Source organism: Taudactylus pleione, unplaced genomic scaffold, assembly GCF_031769625.1.
Source record: "Taudactylus pleione unplaced genomic scaffold, aTauple2 ptg000046l, whole genome shotgun sequence".
Taxonomy (NCBI): domain Eukaryota; kingdom Metazoa; phylum Chordata; class Amphibia; order Anura; family Myobatrachidae; genus Taudactylus; species Taudactylus pleione.
Window position 1 is genome coordinate 6203137 of NW_028284448.1, and position 23216 is coordinate 6226352.

At 41.6% G+C, this 23216-nt stretch overlaps 1 protein-coding gene across 1 annotated transcript; it reads right to left on the reverse strand.

The window, feature by feature from the left end:
- Positions 1–869: 869 nt before the first annotated feature.
- Positions 870–21509, reverse strand: BEND3 (BEN domain containing 3). The gene is made up of 4 exons (XM_088460444.1): positions 21286–21509; positions 11771–11822; positions 9962–10161; positions 870–5552 (listed from the first exon to the last, which is right to left on the reverse strand). Exons 2-4 carry the CDS (start codon positions 11808–11810, stop codon positions 3306–3308), a joined length of 2487 nt encoding a protein of 828 aa, XP_088316570.1. The 5' UTR covers positions 11811–11822; positions 21286–21509; the 3' UTR covers positions 870–3305.
- Positions 21510–23216: the final 1707 nt, after the last annotated feature.

Genomic DNA, 23216 nt, shown 5'->3' on the forward strand with positions numbered 1-23216 from the left:
ATCCTTACTTTGTAGGTGCCTATGCTAGAATTTGCAGAATATAGAATAAACAGAACATCTTCACTTAAAAAGATGAGAAAGAAACTTGGTACAAAACCCAGTATTAAAATGAACCGATGTAGAGGACAAAAAGGAGGGTAAATAAGGAACATCAAGCAAAGTTTCTCTCTACAAACACGTGTAGGACCAACCAGCTAAACCTACTGAGCATGATGTCTGTGGTGATGGCTACATTAAAGGGCAGAAGCATGTCCCCTTGGATTTCAAGAAATCATTGTAGTAAAATAGGATACTTACAGTGAGTTGGGTATGAGATGCTGGCAGTCGGGATGCCGCTGGTCAGAATATTGACAGCGGCATCCCGACAGTGAAGATCCGAAAGCGGTAGGTTAGTATAGTACAACTAACCCTCCCTCCCCGGTGCCTACACCTAACCTCCTCCTCCCCACACCCTAACTCTCCCTCCCCAGTGCCTAAACCCAACCTCTCCCTCCCCAGTGCCTAAACCTCCTCCTCCTCCCTGCACCCTAACTCTCCCCCCTAGTGCCTAAACCTATCCTCCTCCTCCCTGCACCCTAACTCTCCCTCCCCAGTGCCTAAACCTATGCTCCTCCTCCCTGCACCCTAACTCTCCCCCCCTAGTGCCTAAACCTAACCTCCTCCTCCCCGCACCCTAAACCTAACCTCCTCCTCCCTGCACCCTCTCTCCCCAGTGCCTAAACCTAACCTCCTCCTCCCTGCACCCTAACTCTCCCCAGTGCCTAAACCTAACCTCCTCCTCCCTGCACCCTAACTCTCCCTCCCCACTGCCTAAACCTACTCTCCCCCTCCCCGCACCCTAAACCTAACCCTCCCCCCTTAGTGCCTAACCCTAACCCTCGATACTTACCTTTGGGATGCCATCGGCCGGGATACACCGTCGGCATGCCACACGACGGGATGCTGACTACATCCCCTTACGGATAGATCTAAAGCCTTACTTTTGCTATATCACAATTTAATTTTTGTTTTATACATCCACCAATAATACATGCTTCATGATGCGATTGGAGATGATGCACTTATAGCAAACCCAGCTCTTTTACAATGAATATGGCTTTGGGATCATTTATTTAACTGCAGCTCCCTGTTGACACATTGTCCTTTAAAGTACATCGATATGTTATGAACATTGCATGCAGTATTCTATGGGCCTGATTCAGGTTGGTTCGCAAGAATGTGTTCGCAAGCACCCTGCTAAAATATGCTAATGAATGCAATCGCGCGGCAACTGCAGCTCTATACCAAGAAGCCAATCACTGTATAAAGCCTGCCCACTTCCCATGACTTGTTTCCGCAAGTCAGTGAAACATCGGTAACATTGAGTAACATTGGAACCATTCGCACAGTTGTGGTTGACCTGACCCTACCACAGAAACTGTCGCCATCTAGACCTCTGCCAGCGTATGCTATCGCAGGGGCTTAATTATGCACGCCCCTGTAACGGCGTTTAAATGTTTCTCTGACCACCCCCCGTCACCACCCTTAAACGGTCACTTCCTGTCAATCACTGTGTGAAGACTCTGCGTGCTCACTGCGATCGCTTCCCGATCACAGTGGCCAGTTCGCGCACTGCATCTTATACACATGCGCTGAATGCAAACATCGGCTGGCTGTGTGCGAACGCAGCCTTGCAATCCAACCTGAATGAGGCTCTATGCTCTGTGTAGATTGAGGCATTAGTGGGGGAGATGCAGTGACATAGTAATCAATTATCTCTGCCATCTACATCTGAAAATGAACAGTGGCTGGATGAGAAAGCAAAGTGCATGTCTGTCATCAGCATGCTCTAGGATAATAGTCATTTCTTTATCAGACACTATAAAATATTGTGCAGTACTTAGACTACATTTCATAATGTGAATATTTGCCCTGTAAAATACTTGTAAGTTTGTATGACAAAATCAGACGACATTGTTGCATTTAGCTGGCGCATAAAGTACAACAAAACAATATATCTGTAATGTTTTACTACTGTACCAATGTTGATATTAGACACACACATTGCCCAGAAGACAAAAGTTAATGGGGATGTATGTTATATTATGGACCATAAAGAGAGGTAATATAATGTATGTTTTGGTGCAGTGTATGCTTACTTACCATTAGTTATAGTCCATGTAATAATATATCAACCTGAACTACAACTTACTGAAGTAATCTGTGTGCATTTCATGAACTGTGCCAATAGAATACTTGTGATGGCAAAATAATATACTGTACATGTTAAGGTAACCACATGTTTAAAGAAATGATGACCAACTATCTTAGAATGGAAGCATTGGTGAAATTGGCAGTGTTTGCATAAGAACCAAACTATTAAGAGGTAGCCTTTGCCTGTGTCATGTTGGTGAAGGACATACACAAAAGAATTACATTAACAAAAGGCGATCATGTACACAAATCATATTAGCCAACTCATCTTTTGTGCATGAGGCTACCCAACAATAGACTATTCCTATATTGGTGAAAAGCAAGTTAATTCCAGCATATTGTCTAATTAGCATATTGACAGGCTGCCAATGAGACAGTCCATTCACTGCATATAGAATAGGGCTACTACAATACAGGTCGTGACCTTAATCGTTAAATATCAGTAACCACTCCTACACAAGAATAAGGCATCTTTCACATAACAAGAAAATTCACTTTAATGCCCTGAGCTAGATTTTTCATGGAAAATCCAAAAGTCAAAAACAAACAAAAATGGAGGCCTTAGGAATGGATTTTATGTAATTTCTTAAAATATAGATTTTTTTTTTTCACTGTTGACGCTCAACATGTTTTGTGTGCTTATTTTAAAATATAGCATTTCTAGCATAAAAATCACCAAAAGGGTGTATATATTGCAAACTGGTGTCAAACACTGCTTAACAGGCAACCGTTTCTCAATAGGATCTGTGTCGTGACGATCATCCCCATCTACAGCAGTTTGGCTTTGTAAAAAAAAATGTTAGAGCAGTATCTTTAAAAAAATACCAGGTTACCCATCACAACTCTAGGGGCCTGCAATACATTTCAAAAAGCAAAAAAATACTACTTCTAAAAAAACAAAATGTTTAGAGCACATCTGATTCAAATACATATAAATACAAAATGGGACAAAACTCAGTATGAGAATACAGAAACAAAAAAAAAAAAGTAAGTGCAAATATGCAGTCAGTCTCACATTCTGGCAAACTACTTTCAGGAAAAGACACAAGTAAAAGCAGCACTTTAAATCTATACATACACTTCTACAATAAATTAGCAGGTATTTACAGTTTTCAGCAGATGTTAATTTGATTTTTTGTAGCTTTTTTAAGTATATCACATTTTTTTCTGTTTGGGCGCCTGCACCTTTCATCAATACTAGGAATACATTCGTAATGCCATACTTCTTCCATCTTATCCACAGGGTACACTGCCTCCACATAATGGCGGATCAGCCGTAGTCTTACAGGATCTAATTGCTTCTTGTTGCATGCACCCGAATGGTTGTACTGTAGCCTAAGATTTTCTGGAGTAAACAGCTCTGGGAAAAGTCTTACTAATAGTCTGGCAGCGAAATTACCAACAGAAAGGCTCTGTTGAACAATGTCTCTTATTTCTTTGTCACTCAGAAGGTAAACTGAAGGCACAGAAAAGTCAGGCGGTGGAACAATAATCTTATCTAGTGGTATTTTGCAAAAGTCTTTTGTGCTGCGCTCAGGAGGCAAGGGTGGTCCTTCAATTAGATCTCTGTATCTTTCAGAATTCAACTCAAAAGGCACAAAGTCTGTCCTCTCCGGCATAGGCACATATACCTTTCTCTGTTGCTGATAAGATCTCCTTTGCTCAGTATCCCTCCGGCGACATCGCTCATCCAGCTTTCCTACAAATTCCAGAGTCCACACTCTGTCATTCCTTGCTCTGGGATAAAGCATCTGCACATAATGTCGTATAAGTTTTATACGAACAGGATCAAGCTGCTTCTTCCCTAGTGAGCCACTACAGTTATATTGTTTTCTCAAGTTCTCATGTGTGAAAAGCTCAGGAAACAGATGAACCAGAAGCCTTGATGCGAAATTGCCAATAGACAAACTAGTCTCATATATATTTTTTATTTGCTCTTTATTGAGCAGGAATTGTGGAAAAGGAACCTCAAAGTCCGGTGCTGGAATGTCCATATTATCAAAGTCAAATGGAACAAGCCAAATTTTTTTGGACCTTCTTCCGGGTTTATCAGTATCGGAACCATCTTCCACCTTTACAAGTGACAGATCATCAGGCAGGTTAGAATCGTAGCAGTCATCCCTTATGTCGTCACATTCACTACCATCCATAAACACGCTTTCCAACTCATCATTTATTCTCTGCACACACTGCTGCAGCCAAACATCTTCCTCTTGAACATCGGGAAAGTAAATCTCTGTATACTGTCGAATCAGTTGCAAACGGTGAGGGTCTACAACAAAATTCTCAGGCTCTCCAAAACACCTGTCACCAAGCTTTCTTTGGTTAAATATTTCAGGAAATAATCGGTGAAGTAAAAACACTGAAAATTCACCTGGAGAAGAAGCCTCCTCCAAAAATTCATTGAGGTCTTGTGCATTGAGAGCATATTCTGAGACAATGGCATTAGCTCTTTCCAAAGTCATATTTTCCACCTGCTCTTTAGTTTCAACAAAATGAGAATTTTGACATGGCTGACTCTCAAAAAAGCTGGAGGCCTGTATACCATGATGGCTGCTCTCCATTTCTCTCTCAGCCCAAAAGCGATTGAAAAAATCATTTATTTGAGGTAAGACATCAACTTGCCAGACAGTATTGCTCTTGACAGAAGGATGGCATGCTTCTACATAGTTCCTTATAAGTTGCAGATGAAGAGATTCCAATTTATTCTTATTGAGAAAGCCACAAGTGCTACAGCTTCTGGAGAATGCATTATTTCCAAAAAGCTCTGGAAAAAGTTGAACCACTAGCCGACAGGCCAGGTCTCCTGCCGAGGTACTCTGATCCATCACCTGCTGGAGCTCAGCACTAGTTAGTTGATATTCAGGAGGTGGATGAAATTCTGCCACCATGTCCTGAGGGCTGACTTTTTTCTTTATTCTACTTACTTCAAGTGACAACAGGTCCACCTTACTGTGAAGCTGTGACATATTGGAATTAAGAGTATTGAGTGTGAAAAACATCTTTTGTATTAAAGAATATATGTTTGAGTCATCACTAACTGGTGAAGCTATTGAAGTGCCGCCAGTTTCTCGCTTACGAAAGTCATTAAACATGCGAGTGGTTGAAGGGCTGACCTGATTTGCCTTGTCATAAAGGTCATAAGATATCAATAGATCAGATGTAACAGGATTTCTTTTCTCTGTAATCTTATGTGAAATTCCATACAAAGGTTTCTTGTAAGATGTGGCAAATTCATTGACAGTTTCCTCTTCTTCACCCGGAGATGTAGCATTGTACTCAGAACTGGTAGTTAATGACTCAAAGTTTGACTGATTTGAAGATTCAGAATCCCTGTTTCTCATGCATGAAAGAAGGGTCTAAAATACAAAAGATAAATAATTAGTACTCTAAGAGTGCATTACATTAGTGCTGGAATAATTTGTACATATGCAAGGAGGCTATAAAAGGTATGAATCTTGACTAAAAGTGATAAAAAACAATGCTAAACAAGCAAAATACAGCACTCATTGCAAATTTGTAACATTTTTATTACATATATTGTACTAGAATATCTATTACACATTTATGAATATTTAAGCATTTGATGGCATAATAACAATATGAAAAATAAATAATTCCCACCGATGATCCTACAAATATAAAAATAAATATTATCACCTGAAATTGCTACTGCAAAGTTCAAGGTGCTTTTCCATTACTGAACACTATAAAATTTTCTTAGGCCGGGTACACATCTGGCGAATGTCGTTTTGAGGCAAATTAGAATGAAATATCATCCATAGTGCTCAGTATGCACCCTCTATCGCGTGTTCATGTGCGTCGTCAATGACGTTGCCCTATCTGATGTGCTGCACGTCGGATGGGACGATGTCGCTGACGACGGCATGCAGGTGAGTGCAGGATGGAAGGGTATATCACGTGATTGTGCAGTGTGTATAGCCGCCCAATATATCCTTCCATCGGGTGTCGGGTCGGCAGGGACACGCGTCAATCTGATGTGCACCCGGCCTTGGAAACCAAACACAGTAGGTGAGGAACAATGATAATGCATGTCGTTAGCATCTGATCTCAGAAACAATGGTTTTTAATTCTAACACATGAAGGAGCTGACGAAATAACAACTGATTATATCAGATTTTTTGCAGTCAGGTCAGTAAAATAAAATATATGGTTGGCAGCTGACGGTTATATAAGACATTCCTGTTACATTATTTTATTAAATAACCCTTATATGCTTATTAAAATGAAATATAAAGACTTCTGAAGTACACTCAGTTGCCATTTTATTAGGTACACTTTTGTAGTACTGGGCAGGATTCCCTTTGCCCTCAGCACAGCCTGAATTCTTTGTGGAATAGATTCAACAACATTCTCTACAGAGTCTGGGGAATGAGGAGATGATAGCAGGACGCAACTGCTGCACATTTTCTGGCTGTAAATTCATTCTGCAAATCTCACGTTCCACCACATAGTAGCCAGTCAGAAGGTGAATAGTAACCATGTCAACAAGGTTCAAAATGTTGACGAGCACCATGCGGACATTCTCACAATGACGGCATCCTCACAATGTCAACATCAGAACTGATGCCACATGAAATGTCGACATGCTGAGGATGTCCATGGTTAGGGTTAGGCGCCACTGGGAGAGTTAGGGTAAGGCTGCGAGGGGGAAGGTTAGGGTTAGGCACTAGGGGGAGGATTAGAAATTAGGGATAAGGGGAGGAATGCTTACCTGAATGCTGGAGCATCACAGGTCTGCACCGGAAGTGACTGTCATATGGCCGCCGGGACTCGGAGAAAGACGCTGGAGCCGCCGCTGCCGCCAGGAGATGGCAAGTGACCACTGGACACCAGGGACGGTTTGTCAACAATTCATCATGTCGCCATATAATCTATGTAGACATGAATGTCAACATGGTCACTGTCGACAGTTCGACCATGCCGACATGATGCATGCCCACATTTCAACCATGAAATGACTGTTGACGTGATGACTGTCGACATGATTACTGTCAACAAATCATACCAAATCCCAAAGGTGCTCTATAGGATTGAGATCTAGTGACTGTAGAGGGCACTGGATTACACTGCACTCATTGTAATGTTTGGGGAGGCAAATTGAGATGAGATGTTATGACATGGTACACCTGCTCAAAGCAGCCATTAGTAGATGTGGGTGGACTGTCCATAAAGGGAAGCACATGGTCAACAACAATCCTTAAGTAGGCTATGGTATTTCAAAAAATGCTCAATTGGTATTAAGGGGCCTAATGTGAGACAAGAAAACATTCCCCATATAATTACACTACCATAACCATGAGCTGTTGACACAAGGCAGAATGCATATGTTGTTTACATGAAACTCTAACCCTACTATCTGCATATTGCAGCAGAAAATGAGTTGCAATAAACCAGGCAATATTTTTCCACATGTCAAATGTCCAGTTTTTGTTCACTGTGCCCATTGTAACCTTAGCTTTCTGTTCTTAGATGACAAGAGTGGTACCAGGTGTGGTTTTTTCCTGCTGTATCCCTTCCACTTCAAAGTTAGACTTGTTGTACATTTAGCATATCCCTATGGTAATGAAGGTTATTTGGTTATATGTGTTACTGTCACCTTCATGTCAGTGTGAAACAACAGTCCGGTCATTCTTCTCTAACCTTTTTCAATAAAAAGACATTTCACCCACAGGACTGATGCTCATTGGACGTTTGTTCTGTAAATTCTAGAGACTATCGCGAGTGGAAATCCCAGGAGAGCAGGAGTTTCTGAGATACACAAAACAAACCGTCTGCAACCCACAATCATCCCATTATTAATTGTATCACATTTCTTCCCCAGTCTAGGGGGGATGCAATTAGCGCTAATTACCCATGCCGCATGGGGAAATGCTATTCAGTTAATTAGCATTATCCCCACGTGGTAAGCCAGGGGTTAACGTGCGCTAACCCACTGATTTCGCTTAAACTGCGGAATCAATGGAGTTTTCCAGGCGGTTAACCCCCAGAGGGTGCCTTTGCTCGCACACTTTTTCCACCTCCACCTCTGTGGTTTAACGTGCAGGGTAAACCCTGCTGACAATCTCCAGACACAGGTAATTAGCAATTGCACTCCCTCCTAGTGTTTGGTATAAAACAGCAACTAGAGATGAGCGGTTTGGTTTTGGTTCGGATCTTCCCACCAAGTTCTCATCTCAGAACGAGGCAAAACTTAATCATTCACAGACATCTGTGCCGAGAGGTCAGGGAAAGATGACGTTTTGCCTCATTCTGTGATCCGAACTAACAGCAACTGAACCTTTTAGCCATGTCTACATATTTTTATGCTTTAAATTGCTGCCACATAATTGGCTGATTAACTAAATTAATGAGCAAGTGTACCTAATAAAGTGGCCACTGAGTGTATAACTGAACTTTTTACCATTTTGTAAATGGATACTTAAGCTGGCCACACATCTAAAGATTATCTGTCCAACCAGCCAACTAGTTGATTGGTTGGAATGAAAATCTGTTAACGTATGGGGGTAACTGATTTTCAGCAATTTACTCCTAAATGACAGAAAACAGATGAAAATTATTGTTCAGACAAGTTAGTTAAATGTTTGATCTAAACAATTTGTTCAAACAACAGTTTTTGTCCATTTTCCGGCGTTTGGGAGCAAATTGCTGATTGTCATTTGCTTTCATACATTACCAGGTTTTCACTCCAACCAATCAACTAGTTGGTTTGTTGGACAGATAATCTTTAGATGTGTGGCCAGCTTTAGGGCTGAATTCAATTACCAGTGAAGGAGCGAACGTAACAACAACTACTTATATCAGAGCACCGGGAGCTACTGCGGGTTTGTAGTTCCCTGTTTAAGTGCCCGAAGCTATTCAACTACAGCCCACAGGCTGCACTTAAACTAGGTACACAGTAGGACGACGAATCGGCCATCTAGCCGATCTGCTGTCCTATCTGACGATTGGAAAGAGCACACACCCTTACAAACCGTCGGCCCGATGTGTCGTGCCTGACGTCACAACTGGGCAGGCATTGACATGTGCGTGCCCAGTTGTGATGACTGGCGGCCTGTGCAGAAAGTATATGGGCGGTTAGCTGTCTGCCCATAAACACAGCACAATGTGCAGATATATCTCCCATTGACTGTGCAGCACAGCTAATGCGATAAGTCTGTGAACAACATCATTATGACAATGTCAACATTTCTGATGTTAACATTCTGTCAATGTTGACATTTTGCAGTTGTCGACATTAATGATGTCAATATTTTAACCATGCTTGCATCAATGTCGACATTCTGATTTTGACATTGTGATGCCGACATGTTATAAGGCGACATAGTAACTACATACTCATAGCAGGTAGGTAAGCAATTTATTTTTTATTATGACTTTTTGTACTCCTCCAGAAGCCACATTTTTAGTTTGGGCTATAGTTTTTCTTTAATGGCATGCTAAGACTTACATGATCAGTATAGGCTAGCATATGGACAATATAGAAAAATAATTATTTCCTTAATCTTTGAAATGTACTTTTATCATTTCTATTTTATACTGTACAGTACTTCTCTATGTGCAATATTCAACATTTTTGCGATACTTTAACAAAGAAATATATTTTTAAACATTCCCGTACCCTAGAAACACAAGATTAATTTAATTTCAAAAACTTACAATTTTTCTTCCACAGAGCCATAAGATAATTCAACACTAACACAAAAGAAAATGTGATTTTGTAGGAAATAAAAGATATTGAAATCACCTCTGGGATGAGTTTTCTTTTTTTTAAAGTAGTTATAATTTCCGCTTCATTGCTTAAACCGTCAGACATGTGAGATACTTGTTTCCGCTTACTGGATTGACAGTTTAGCGAACATTCTGGAGCCATCTTCCGCACTGATGTGGCACGTGAACAGCCCAGCCGACCCTCTTCACCCAAACTTTCTGCTTTCACAACTTTGACTGCGAAAACAATACACAAATAAGACAAACAGACAGAAAACTAACAATCAAGAGCTTTTTTTTTGCAACTTGGCCTATGCATTAAGAGCCCACATTGCTTTTCAAGTGTTGTAATGATACTTTAGTCAAAATACAGTAGGCACCACTGGTCTCTAGATCTTATCATTGAAAAATCATGATACATACCACATCATCTCATGTTACAAGTCAGTTATTTATGGTGCATTATCCAGTGAGTTTTGGGTATCATGTCTAGAAAGCCTAATAACATTGCTACATTACAAACATGTAATTGGCATTTAAAACAACCCAGCCTTCTGTTACAGCCCTTCACCCATGCCTACAAAAAACAAACAAAACCCAAGTATTCAAGCAAATTTTATCTGTACTGTGATCATGAAACAAATGTGAAGCATAATGACAATAGTTAAATTGCAGAGTTCATATATTCGTAAAGAATTATTTAGCTTTATAAAAAAAAATTTACATGGTCCTTTTTCAGTATGTATAGGAGAGAGCATAGAAACATAGTGAGAGCCAAATGCAATGGCCCAAACTGTGCTTGAAAGTTGCACAGCATATAGAATTATTTTATTGAATTTGTTTAAAGGAAATAAATCTATAAGTCATCAGAACATTATAATGTATTTAGTGTCAAACACACATGGGGAAGTAAAAATAATTATAATATTGTAATAAATGTTTTAAAAAAAAACCAAAAAACAAATATATATATATATATATATATATATATATATATATATATATATATATATATATATATATACACACACACACACACTCTGTACCTGATTCAGACCCGCTCGCTAAGGCAATAGTGGGCGTCCTTATGCAACGCAGTGCGAGCACTTCATTAAAATATCCGGCCACGTTTGGCAAGCGAGCGACCGCAACTTTGCGAGCGGGTCTGAATGAGCTCCTCTATCTGAATTACCAGGCGTTGCCCTGGTTTAAATCTGCAAATTATTACGTTTTATTATGCGATGTCGTCCAAATCCATCCAGTGGAAGGCCCAGAACAGGCTCCCCGGGTCAAAGTTCTGCCCAGTACACTGCGCAGTGAGGTCCGATTGAGACCCCAACCACCCCATTAGGCATCCCAGACCAATTGCCACCCGTCTGTGAAATTTTCATCCAAAGCCATCCAGTGGAAGGCCCAGAACAGGCTCTCCGTCTCAAAGTGCTGCCCAGTGTCCCTGGGTCAAAGCTCTGCCCAGCGTACATCAAAGGGAGCTCCAACCGTTAACTCAACCACCTAGTATGTCTTCTGGGATATAATGTTACTACTATGATGTTTTCATCCAAATCCATCCAGTGGAATGCTTATGAAAGGTTCCCCGGGTTCTGCCCAGCGTACACCAATGGGAGGTCCGACCGGGAACCTAACCCCCCCAAAACCTGGTCAGGATCCAACTGGACCACCTTACGTTGGTTTCATCACAATTGGTGCAGGGGTGTCTGAATGCATAATCGGACTGACAAACAAACAGTTCAATGAATTTTATATAAGATATATTTATTTATTTTTTTGCTTGTCAGTATTAATGCAACGTACTTGAAATAAATAGTGCTCAACAATTGTGAATTACCTTCAGTATCATCTTCTTGTCGGAATTCAACAGAGTTCATTTTCCTACCCACCTGTGGGTAACAATAAAATATAGAAAAGACATAAGCATCATCACAATTGTACAGACTCACTGTGGATCTAATTTTGTGTATTCAATAACAATTCATGAGAATGCAGGCCATTCCCTCACTAGCAAGCCATGGAAACAACGTACAGGTCCATCTAGTATGCCCCCTTTTTTCATGTTTGTTTTAGGTTTTGTTTTTGCTAGCATTCTTTACTGTATGAACCCCCCCCCACCAGATAAAAGAAAAAATAAATTAAAAAAATCATATGTAACCTTTCAGTATTTCCTGCTCGTAATTTAGTTTCACTTACCTTAATTTTCTTTTACCTCAGTCTGGAATTATATCATCTGCAACATGACATACCTTTCCTCATACACCAAGTAATATCAGTAAATACATTAAACAAAAGAGTACTGTTTCCTTCTTGGTACTCTTTCAGGGCCTGGTGAAATCTCCGCATTTCTGTGGAGCATGTTATAAGCCTGACAATTACGATGGGACTCTATAGGTGCCTACACACTAGACAATATTTTACACGATTCGCCCAATTTCGATGCATCGGAACGACAAATCGTCCACTCACAATCACGATGCCGATGCGCGTGCCCACTGGTCATACATCGATTTGGTGCAACGGATTGATTTTGTGCAAGATAGATCTTTAGTCAGGTTGGACCTTTTTAGCACCATATCCTGTCCTGGAAAGCCTGGGAGCTGCCAGGGAGAGTTCAAGAGAAATTGCTCATGATATCACATCGTTAGCACATTGTCTAGTGTGTAGGCACCTTAAGTGTGAATTGTGTCCCTAAATGATGCATCTGTAGACAATCTGTCTACTAGGTCAACAATTCCACTAAGATGGAAACTTGCTGAAACATAATAAACAGTCAGGTGTATAAATATTGGGACATTGACAGAATTTTCATATTTTGGCCTCTATTCACCACCACAATGGCTTTGAAATGAAATAAACAAGATGTGCTTTAACTGCAGACTATCAGATTTCATTTGAGGGTAATTACATCCAAATCAGGTGAACGGTGTAGGAATTACAACGGTTTCTATATGTGCCTCCCACTTTTTAAGGGGCCAAAAGTAATGGGACAAACTAAACAATCCTAAATCTAACTTTCACTTTTTAATACTTTGTTGCAAATCCTTTGCAGGCAATTATAGCCTGAAGTTTGGAACGCATAGACATCACCAGACGCTGGGTTTCATCCCTGGTGATGCTCTGCCAGGCCTCTAATGCAAATGTTTTCAGTTCCTGCTTGTTCTTGGGGCATTTTCCCTTCAGTTTTGTCTTCATCAAGTGAAATGCATGCTCAATCGGATTCAGGTCAGGGGATTGACTTGGCCATTGCATAACATTCCACTTTTTAGCCTTAAAAAAATTCTTTGGTTGCTTTTGCAGTATGCTTCGGGTCATTGTCCATCTGTGCTGTGAAGCGCCGTCCAATGAGTTCTGAAGCATTTGACTGATATGAGCATATAATATTGCCCGAAACACTTCAGAATTCATTCTGCTGCTTTTGTCAGCAGTCACATCATCAATAAATACAAGGGAATCAGTTCCATTGGCAGCCATACATGCCCACGCCATGGCACTACCACCACCATGCTTCACTGATGAGGTGGTATGTTTTGGATCATGAGCAGTTCCTTTCCTTCTACATACTCTTCTCTTCCCATCACTCTGGTAGAAGTTGATCTTTGTCTCATCTGTCCATAGGATGTTGTTCCAGAACTGTAATGGCTTTTTTAGATGTTGCTTGGCAAACTCTAATCTGGTCTTCCTGTTTTTGTGGCTCACCAATGGTTTACATCTTGTGGTGAACCCTCTATATTCACTCTTGTGAAGTCTTCTCTTGATTGTTGACTTTGACACATATACACCTACCTCCTGGAGAGTGTTCTTGATTTGGCCAACTGTTGTGAAGGGGTTTTTCTTCACCAGGGAAATAATTCTTCTGTCATCCACCACAGTTATTTTCCATGGTCTTCCGGGTCTTTTGGTGTTGCTGAGCTCTCCGGTCTGTTCTTTCTTTTTAAGAATGTTCCAAACAGTTGATTTGGCCACACCTAATGTTTTTGCTATCTCTCTGATGGGTTTGTTTTGATTTTTCAGCCTAATGATGGCTTGCTTCACTGATAGTGACAGCTCTTTGGATCTCATTTTGAGAGTCGACAGCAACTGATTCCAAATGCAAATGTCACACCTAGAATCAACTCCAGACCTTTTACCTGCTTAATTGATAATGAAATAACGAGGGAATAGCCCACACCTGTCCATGAAATAGCTTTTGAGTTGATAGTCCCAATACTTTTGGCAAATGAAATCTGAAAGTCTGCAGTTAAAGCACATCTTGTCTGTTTCATTTCAAAGCCATTGTGGTGGTGAATAGAGGCCAAAATATGAAAATTCTGTCAATGTCCCAATATTTATGCACCTGACTAGATACGAAAATTGAAAGTTGTTTTGGTCCATTTGGTCCTACCACATTTCCATGGACCTTCACCATGATGCTGGTCACTCTCAGAAAACAATAATTATTGTATGGCCTTAAGCCTGGTACACACTAGACCAGGGCTTGACAAATTTTTCTAAAATCTAGGAGCCAGGATGAAAGTGTAGGAGCCAGATCACTGTCCCCCCCAAAAAATGACAGGAGTGATTGAGGAGCAGGATCTGCTTCCTCCCTCACTGCAAAATCTGGTAGCCAGGCAGCATAATCTGGTAGCCATGGCGACCTGGCCCCTGGGATTTGTCAAGCCCTGCACTAGACGATTTGCAAATGATTCAATGTCGTCAACGATTTCCCTCGAATTCCCAGACAAACGATCTAGTGCATACACATTGTGCAATCTAACGAACGACCAAATTATGTCTTGCACAGTTTGGTGGTAAGATCGTTAACTATATTAGCGTTCCCACTAGGCTGTTTTAGCGGGGCACTGCGCCCTGCCCTCCTTCTGGAGGGCAAAAAGCGCCCTGCCCTCCTTCTGGAGGGCAAAAAACGCCCTGCCCTCACCGCGCAGCGCACCAATAAGACAGCCTGCGGGTGCCGTCTTCACCCGCGGGTCGCAGTGTCCCACGGGTGGGGAAATGTGCGGTGACCCAGTCACCGCCGGTTAATAGATGCTGGGCGCATGCGCCCGGCATCTATTCTACATGTCAGCAGTGCTTGGGTGCTGCCCAGCGTGTCCGTAAGTGCTGGACACGCCCCCAAGAGTGACGAAAAGGTGATGCGTCTTATAGATACACCCCCTTTTCAATGACCACGCCCCCTTTTCGGAAGTCTAGCTCCGGCGCCCTGTCTGCCGCCGGAGCTAGAGTGAACACTATATATAATGTAACCATATCGGCTGGTCGTTCGGTAGTGCGTACACACTGCACGATCTGAGGAGAATCATTAACAAGATTGACAGATCTTCCTGCATGTTGAGAAGATATGCAGATGCGATGGACGACACCACGCAAGCACGCATAGTGCACACACACTTGACGATTTGTGGTTCGGATGCGGCGGAAACGGCCATATTGTTCAAAATACCGACTAGTGTGTAAGGGCCTTAAGTTGGACACCATTCTTACAATAGAAAAGTCAAAGTATGTCAGGACAACTCAGGTGATGATGTTACTACAGGAACACCTTATAAGAAAAAATCGTGCGCTCTTAATAAATGTATAAGCAGCTGTCTATTAAGTTAAATCAGAAAAAACTGATAACCAACGTTACAAGACCTCAGTATAGACACGCTTGTAATATAAAAGTTACACGTATCTATTGAGTGTGTTATGAGCAATCCTAAACTGATACACTGATACAGTATGGCCACTCGGTAACTGAAATGTTAATTTGTATCAATGGAATGAGATGTACAAGGATGATATCTAAATAAAACAAATATTAAAATAGACCGGCAATGTCTGACACCGTGTGCGCTACATATAAAAACATAAACAGTAAGATGTTAATAGCTCTTTTAGTGGAGTGTTTGTCTACAGGAACAGCGTTGGCTTATTAAAACAGCAAAAAGTCATCTGATATTTCAAAATTCTTTGAGGCACAGATACTGTAGATACAGCAAATGTAATAAAGTGTGCTATGTTTCGCCGACAATCACACCAGTCTCCAGGTGCGATTCAAAGTTGGTAAGATGTGTTGTACGATTGCCCATGAAATTCTTCATACGATGTGGTCAAATGGTGTACAATCGATTGTTATGATCTTACTATATGATGCATAGAAGTGTATTACACATTGTACTCAAGATCGTAGATCTTAGTGTTTTGCAGAAAGATCTACGATCCAACTATACGACTGCGGGGACGTGCATCGGCATCGTATACACACAGAAACTACACACGATGTGCACGGTTCATCAAAATCGTACACATTGTGTAAAAAAATTGCACCGTGTATGGGCCGCAATGCGCAACAAGTTGTTACTGTCGAGCCTCTTTTCATGTGACTTTTTACCTTCAAATGTGTCTTATTAGCAAAGTGATGCAAAAGCAGCTACTGCTGATTAAAATGATATCTGGCATGCCTATATTCTGTGTCTGACTGCAAGTGTATCTGCATGTGAAATGCTATGTTATAGTGTCAGCAGCTGTGACTCTGTAACGTATGCGGATACAAGGAGTGTGGCTGAAGAGCAAAAGACACCTGCATGTGAACATTCTGGAAGAGCAGTATAATAGCATGGGTGTCAGCACTTTCAACCTCTTAAGGCACAAAAATCTTAGGATCTTTTCCAACCATACAGAGGTTGGTTTCATAAATTGCCATGGCGGCACAAGAAGCAGGACCATGAGAGAGTCATGTCATGGGCAGAAGATTTGAGATTACTCTCTGCATTGCACGTGTCAGGCACAGACAACAGGACTGCAGATTTTCTCAGTTGATATCAAGTCAAACCAGGAAGTTTTTCAAGTGTTAGACAAAAGTTTACACCTGCTCAAATAGACCTGATGGAAACAGCTCCAAGGTAACTCAGTTCTAGTATTATCAAAGGGACAGCACACAAAGGGAATATATGCTCTGCCAATGCCATGAGACTTTTAGCTGTGGTGTTTCTGCATTTTCCTCTCATTTCCCACACTTTGGAAGATCAAGAGAGTAGCAATTCTTCCATTCTTGTCTGTGGTTTGCATTGGCATCTACCACCCTGGTCAGATTTTCTACGGTCACTGCTAAGATGCACGGTGTCTCTTACAAAATAACTAAGGTAATTCTTAAAAGTCAGAAAACAAAATCAATTTGATCCTGCTGTTACTTCTATTTCACAAATTCAGGATTTACTTCAGGAGGAATTAGACAAGAACCTTGAACTCACTACCCAGAACATTCATCTGTACGCACCTACATTATCATGGACAACAGACTTGCATATGATGACCTTATTTTTCCAAGCATTAAAGAGGATTAGATCTCATATCAAGCATTATACTGAATGTTTTAGTGTCTCTGATTCCTTTGAATGGCGTATAGTATACTATGGTGCCGTTTCTGATAGCAATCATGTCAAATAAAGAATTACATACCCTATGACAGTGGTTCTCGAGGTAAGTACCGCCCACTGAAGAAACACACAAATCCCAGCATGCCATGCAACAGTTTTAGCAAGGCCAAATAGCAAAACTGTGGCAGTGCATGCTGGGATGTTTAGTTCTACAACAACTGGGGGGCCGCTTATTACCCACCCCTAGTCTTAGTCTTTTAGGGGGAATGATTTTTTTGGTCCTATACTGTATATCAAAATGCTCTTGCTGGGACAGCAGCTTCGATAAGTGGCTGCCCGATGAAGACTTCACTGCTGGCTAGGTCACTGTGCATGCGATGTACGGCAGGGTAGGAGGATGGATCAGAAGATACCTCTCTGACAATAATGTTTCCACAGGCGTAAAACAGCTACTACCATCTGAAGATGGTGCAAGCTAATGGGGCCAAGTTGTGAAAAGCTGTTTTTGGCGCTTTATAAAGAGGGCCAGACCGCAGTCCGCATTGTTAATAATTGGGAATGTGATCAGCTGTGTTACTGTGTTGCTTGGCTTTGATAAATAGGCTCCATAGACTAAAGGCCCCCATACACGGTGAGATTCCAGGTTGGTAAGATCAGTTGTACGATTTCCCTTGAAATTCTTCATAAGATGTGGTCAAATGGTGTACGATTGATCACTAAGATCATAGAATAAGATGCATAGAAGTGTATCACATCGTACACGATCAGTTCAGATCTCTCTGCAAAAGCATCTGATCTGCGATCCAACTAGACGATGGCCAGGACGCAGAAGACTCAAAACACAACTATTTGCAAACGATTGGTGTGTCCAACCTGTAGAAACTACCAAAATCGTATTAAAAATCGTCCCGTGTATGGCGAGCATTACTTTCATTTTTTTTATCCTCCTCTGATTGCATCTGTCTAGTTTCCTTAGCGATATTCATTACTACTTCCTTAACAAACCATACTGAATTTTCTTCCTTTAGCTTTTCCTAACATACATGGCACAAACTTCTGTTACATATAATAATGAATTGTAGTGTATTTCACTGCTCCTGCTGTTAGAAATTCACATACATGATTTCTCAGATGAGTAAGGTCAGCATTTCTGAAGTATAATTCTACTACAGTTCTGCTTTATTGATGCATGTATATTAAACCAGCCTGTCGGATGATCTGTAGACAACAAATTCCATCTTACAAACACAAATGATAATGAATTTGTCTCCATTTGTGAGAAATAAATCTAGAATTTCTTCTGTGTGCGTTGGTTTATTGGGACAACTCTTAATTGCTTATAATTTATTAATTGGCAAATCCATGCCTATGTTATGCATATATTACATAAGTATTACTTCTCCTTTAACTGCCACATTTGATTAGCTCCAATTCTAAATCTTGTCCTGTGGCCTACATATTATTCCTATTTGACAAATCTATGTTAACTTGTTACTAGAGTTCCCCAAATACTCTCTATTCTATCTGTGTTGCCCTGTAGCAAAACTCATAAAGCAACTACACCTCCTTTATTGATACTTTGTAGAGGTACTTGCTCTAGCAATCTTACAATCCATAGGAAAATACAAGTTTGATACATGAGGTGAAGTATCACATATTGCTTAGGGGATGTAGTCAAAATGGCGACAATATTGATGTTGACATTCATAATGTCGACAACACAATCTCAACAGTTATGTCAACATTGTTATAGGTTGTGGGACGGGAATTGGGTTAGAGACTAGAGGGAGGGTTAAGGGTAGGAGTTAGGGATAGAGGAGAAATACTTATTGAAATGCCAAAAGATCTGTGCTCTGACTTAGAAGCGACGGTCACATGACCACCATGACCCAGGAGACACCGCTGGCGCTGCCAGAAGGTAAGTCACCGCTACGCCACCAGGACGAAATGTAGACATTTCATCACTGTCTAAATTATGGCTGTCAAAATGTTGTACTCTGAGAATATGCATAGAGATCCAGTCATATTGCTTGGACATTTATAATTTGAGGGGGGTGTGGTGGGGCTGTCTGCTACATAATGCAACCATACAACATTTTTAGTCTGCTGCATTAGGCTGTATGAGCACAAAAAGAGAATGTAAGTTTTGAGTGAACTCTATAAAGGGTTGGTAACCTGGTAAAATAGCCTGCAGACATCAAGAAGGTAATTTGTGGATTTGATAAGCTTGCCTTAGAAAGTTGTTATAAAACCTTCAGGCGTTTCCTATGATAAACTGACAGTAACTGCACACATAGGGCCTGATTCAGAGTTGGGAGCTGCCTCGTCTGTGTACGCCTCTTGCCGATGTAGCGTGCGACTTTATGCTAATATCGGTACAAGCCCTTCCTTGGTGGACATCCATGTGTCTGAATGTGCAAGTACTAAGATGGAGATTCTGAGCATCTTTAGACGCTGAAAAACCGCTTTAGATGCATCCATCGGTTACACCAGCCAAATGGAATCGATATTTAATGCCAGCGGACATCAAATACCGACAGCGGAACCCCGACGGACCTAATTCCCGACTGGGGCTGGTAAGTTTCCTAACTCTCCCCTCCCCCACCAACCCTCCCTTAGTGGTGCTTAACACTAACCTCACCCCCGTTAGTGCCTAAACCTAACCCCCCTTCCCCGCACCCTAAACCTAACCCTCCCGTGGGTGGGGGGGTGCCTGACCCTAACACCTCCTAGTGGTGCCTAACCCTAACCCTCCCTGGGGGTGCCTAACCCTAAGTCCCCCCAGGGGTCCCTAAACCTAACCCCCCGTGGCTGAACGCTAACATACCCGGCTTACCTTCATTCGGTATGCTAGGGTGTCAGGATTTTGTAGTGGGGCTAATGATAGGCGTTGGGATTTTGATGCCTATCTTTAGTCCCCTGTCAGGCTGTTCGTGTCGTGATATCAGTGGACAGGATAGCACCCGCCAGTATTCTGATTGTATCCCCATCCAAATGTTAGGTGTAGAGTCTCCGAGTATGGCCTTCAATGTGAGCGATTAAGCGTCTGAGTTTGTAAACAGTTCAGCCACCTATCTTGTTATGTGATTAGGCAAATATACTTTAAATTAAGTACTTCAAGGTTCTTGCCTTCTGTCTCTGGAGCAGTATTCTGAGGCTAAGGGAGGGATTACAAACAACTTGCATTTAATGAGACAGCAGCAGTAGTTCTGGGCACTAATGCAGAAGGTGCAGCATCTGCAGTCCAGTATATCAGAGGATATTAATTAATGTGGGTAATTGAATTGAAAAATGGAAGTTTCACCAGAATAATTGGATAAGAGGAAATTAAAAATGTTTCAAGAATGATCTGCATGATAATTCCATCCATAGATTTGTTTTTAAATATGTTCATTTTTAAAACTACATATTTGTATAGAATCAAATACAAATAAACCTCAACAAATAAAATAATCTAATCCTAAACTTTTCTTTTCAAACCTACATTATGATCAAATTCTGACATGAGACTTCTAATCTGTATCATTTTAACACTACTGTAACAAACTACTCCGTTGAATTAAAACAAACATCCAGCTTTGCAATGCGACTACTTCTTAAAAGTCTCTGAAGTTTATAAAGCAAGAGATGCTGCTGAGACGCACGGAGCGTGGAGCAGGCGGGGGAAGGAAGCTCAGCTGGCCGGTGGCCACTCCCCTCGTGTTCTGTGGCCGCGGGCCGGCGGGCAGTGACGTCACAGCGGCACTGGTGTAGAATTCAGCAGCGCGCGTCAGGCGTATAATGCGCGAGAGTCAGCCCCACGCGACACGCACTCCATCATCCCCGCACATTCTGCTTTTGCGAGTTCGGGGAAGGAGGCGCTAAAATAATGAGTTCGCTCTAGCTGAGCGTGATTCACTCTTCTGCCCAGCTGAAGCTGACAGTCCTCGGTTATACCGCTATACAAGGCTCGTGTTATCCCCGTGTTTTAGGCTGCACACTGCGTGCTCCCACTTACCTTGCATCGAGACCACGGCTCGGAATCTGGTGTGTCCCACACTCCAGTGTTTGTAATGTTCCTGAGTGGACACACGAGACGCGCTTCTAGCAACCCGATATTGGGGGGGTTCTCCTCCGCTTCGTGTCGTGTCTTTTCCCCACCACCTCCCCCCGGTGTGTCTTTGTGTGCTTCGTGTCCGTGCGCTCTCGCGTGACGTGACGGGACTCCGTGTGTGTCATTTCCGCAGAAGGACACAGGGAGAGACAGGCTGCAGTGGGAACAGCCCCCTGCCCTCTCTCCACTTACACAGACACGCCACCAGGACACGGCAGGAGGAGGGAGGGGGGCACTCCTGAAGGACACAGTCACTCATGTATTATCCACTGGAGCAGCTGTATAATAACACGCCGGTCACGCAGCGCTCACATGACTTGGTGGAAACTTTTCTCCCATACACCCAGCAGCAGCTTCTGCGGTGCACACACTGATGCCACAATCTCATGTTGAAAATGTAATTGCCATATTCTGTGGTGGTGCTGTATTCTGTATAATAGCTCACCATACTGCACTTTGTTGTAGTATTTTAATAAATATTTGATGACGTCTGTTTTTAAAGAATTTTTAATGATTTTCCAGTTAGAAGGACAGCAGTACTGATTTTTGTACTCCCTGACTGTAGAGATGGACATCGATCTCCCGATTTAAAAAAAAAAAAAAATTGATGTTCTTGTCCGTTACATCACTTCTGGAGACATGATGTATTGATAGAAGCAATCCAAATATCCTGATTCTGCAGCAGTGATAAACTTTCCTGTATCCCAGTGTCTCCAGCTGCACTATGTATGCGTCAGATTTTTATTTTTTTTAACCACATGCACAATTTTACTGGCCTCAGCACCAGGGCCATGTCTTCCATTGGGCTTGCTGGGCAGTTGCCCAAGGACCCGAAGCTTGTAGGGGCCCGTAAACCTGCCCCCCTGCAGCTGCGGGTAGTTGGTAAATTTGTGATATTTTTTATAAGCCGGCCGCCGATGCACTGTATTCTGATCTAACCTTATGCATATATTGACTACCATAAATAAAGAATATTGAGAACACTGTCAAAAGATGCATTAAATACTACAAATTTATAAGAGTATAGTGTTTCAAATCAACTCACATTTAACCTTTTATTTCTTTCCCAGTGAAATATATATTAGTCAAAAGCATGGCTTTCCCAAACATAGATCTACTGTTCTGTCTGTGTCTGTTAATGATTTATTATGTCAAGGAGTAGCATCCCCAAAGGGGATTGACCAATTCTGCAATTATTTTCTAGTACGGCTCTTAATTATTTTGTCATGCCTTCTACTGGAGGCATTTCAGTATTACATGAGTATCTTGGGAGCAAAGGGTCACATTATTAGAGTACTTCTAGTTTCTCTTACTTAGGGCTCTATTCAGCAAGAGTGACAATGTTGCCCCAAATATTATCGGGCAACATCGTCACGATTTTTAATCAATTATTAAATTTTATGGCTGCTATTCAGCATTTTTGTACACAGGGACAGCGGTTGCGTTAACTCGCTGTCCCTGCGATGTTGCATTGTTTATGTGATTCTGAAAACAAAACCTTCTGTTTCTTCTTCACATGCTCACTCATGCGCTTGCGAATAGTCTCCGTCCATGTAGTGTAGTGACCACCAAGTGTAAGTCCAACTCCAGCCTGTCAGAACTGTCTACATTTATTGAAATTTATACACATGATTTATATTAGTCTGTATACATTTATATTTATGTGCTTTTATATTTCAAATTATACATTTAAAATAGAAAAGCACATAAATATAAATGTATACAGACTTATATAAAGCCTCTGTTCACACTTCAATCAATTTAGACAGTTTTGAGCGGCTGGAGTTAGACTTACTGTACATTCGGCGGTCACCGCAAAGCAGGGGCGGAGTTTC

What these genes read in the sequence shown, in the direction of transcription:
- BEND3 (XM_088460444.1), bottom strand. Translation starts at nt 11,810, where the DNA reads ATGAACTCTGTTGAATTCCGACAAGAAGATGATACTGAAG. An exon ending in ACAAGAAGATGATACTGAAG is followed by an intron (nt 10,162 to 11,770) that starts GTAATTCACAAT and finishes TTGTTTTCGCAG; the next exon opens with TCAAAGTTGTGAAAGCAGAA. An exon ending in AAAGAAAACTCATCCCAGAG is followed by an intron (nt 5,553 to 9,961) that starts GTGATTTCAATA and finishes TTTGTATTTTAG; the next exon opens with ACCCTTCTTTCATGCATGAG.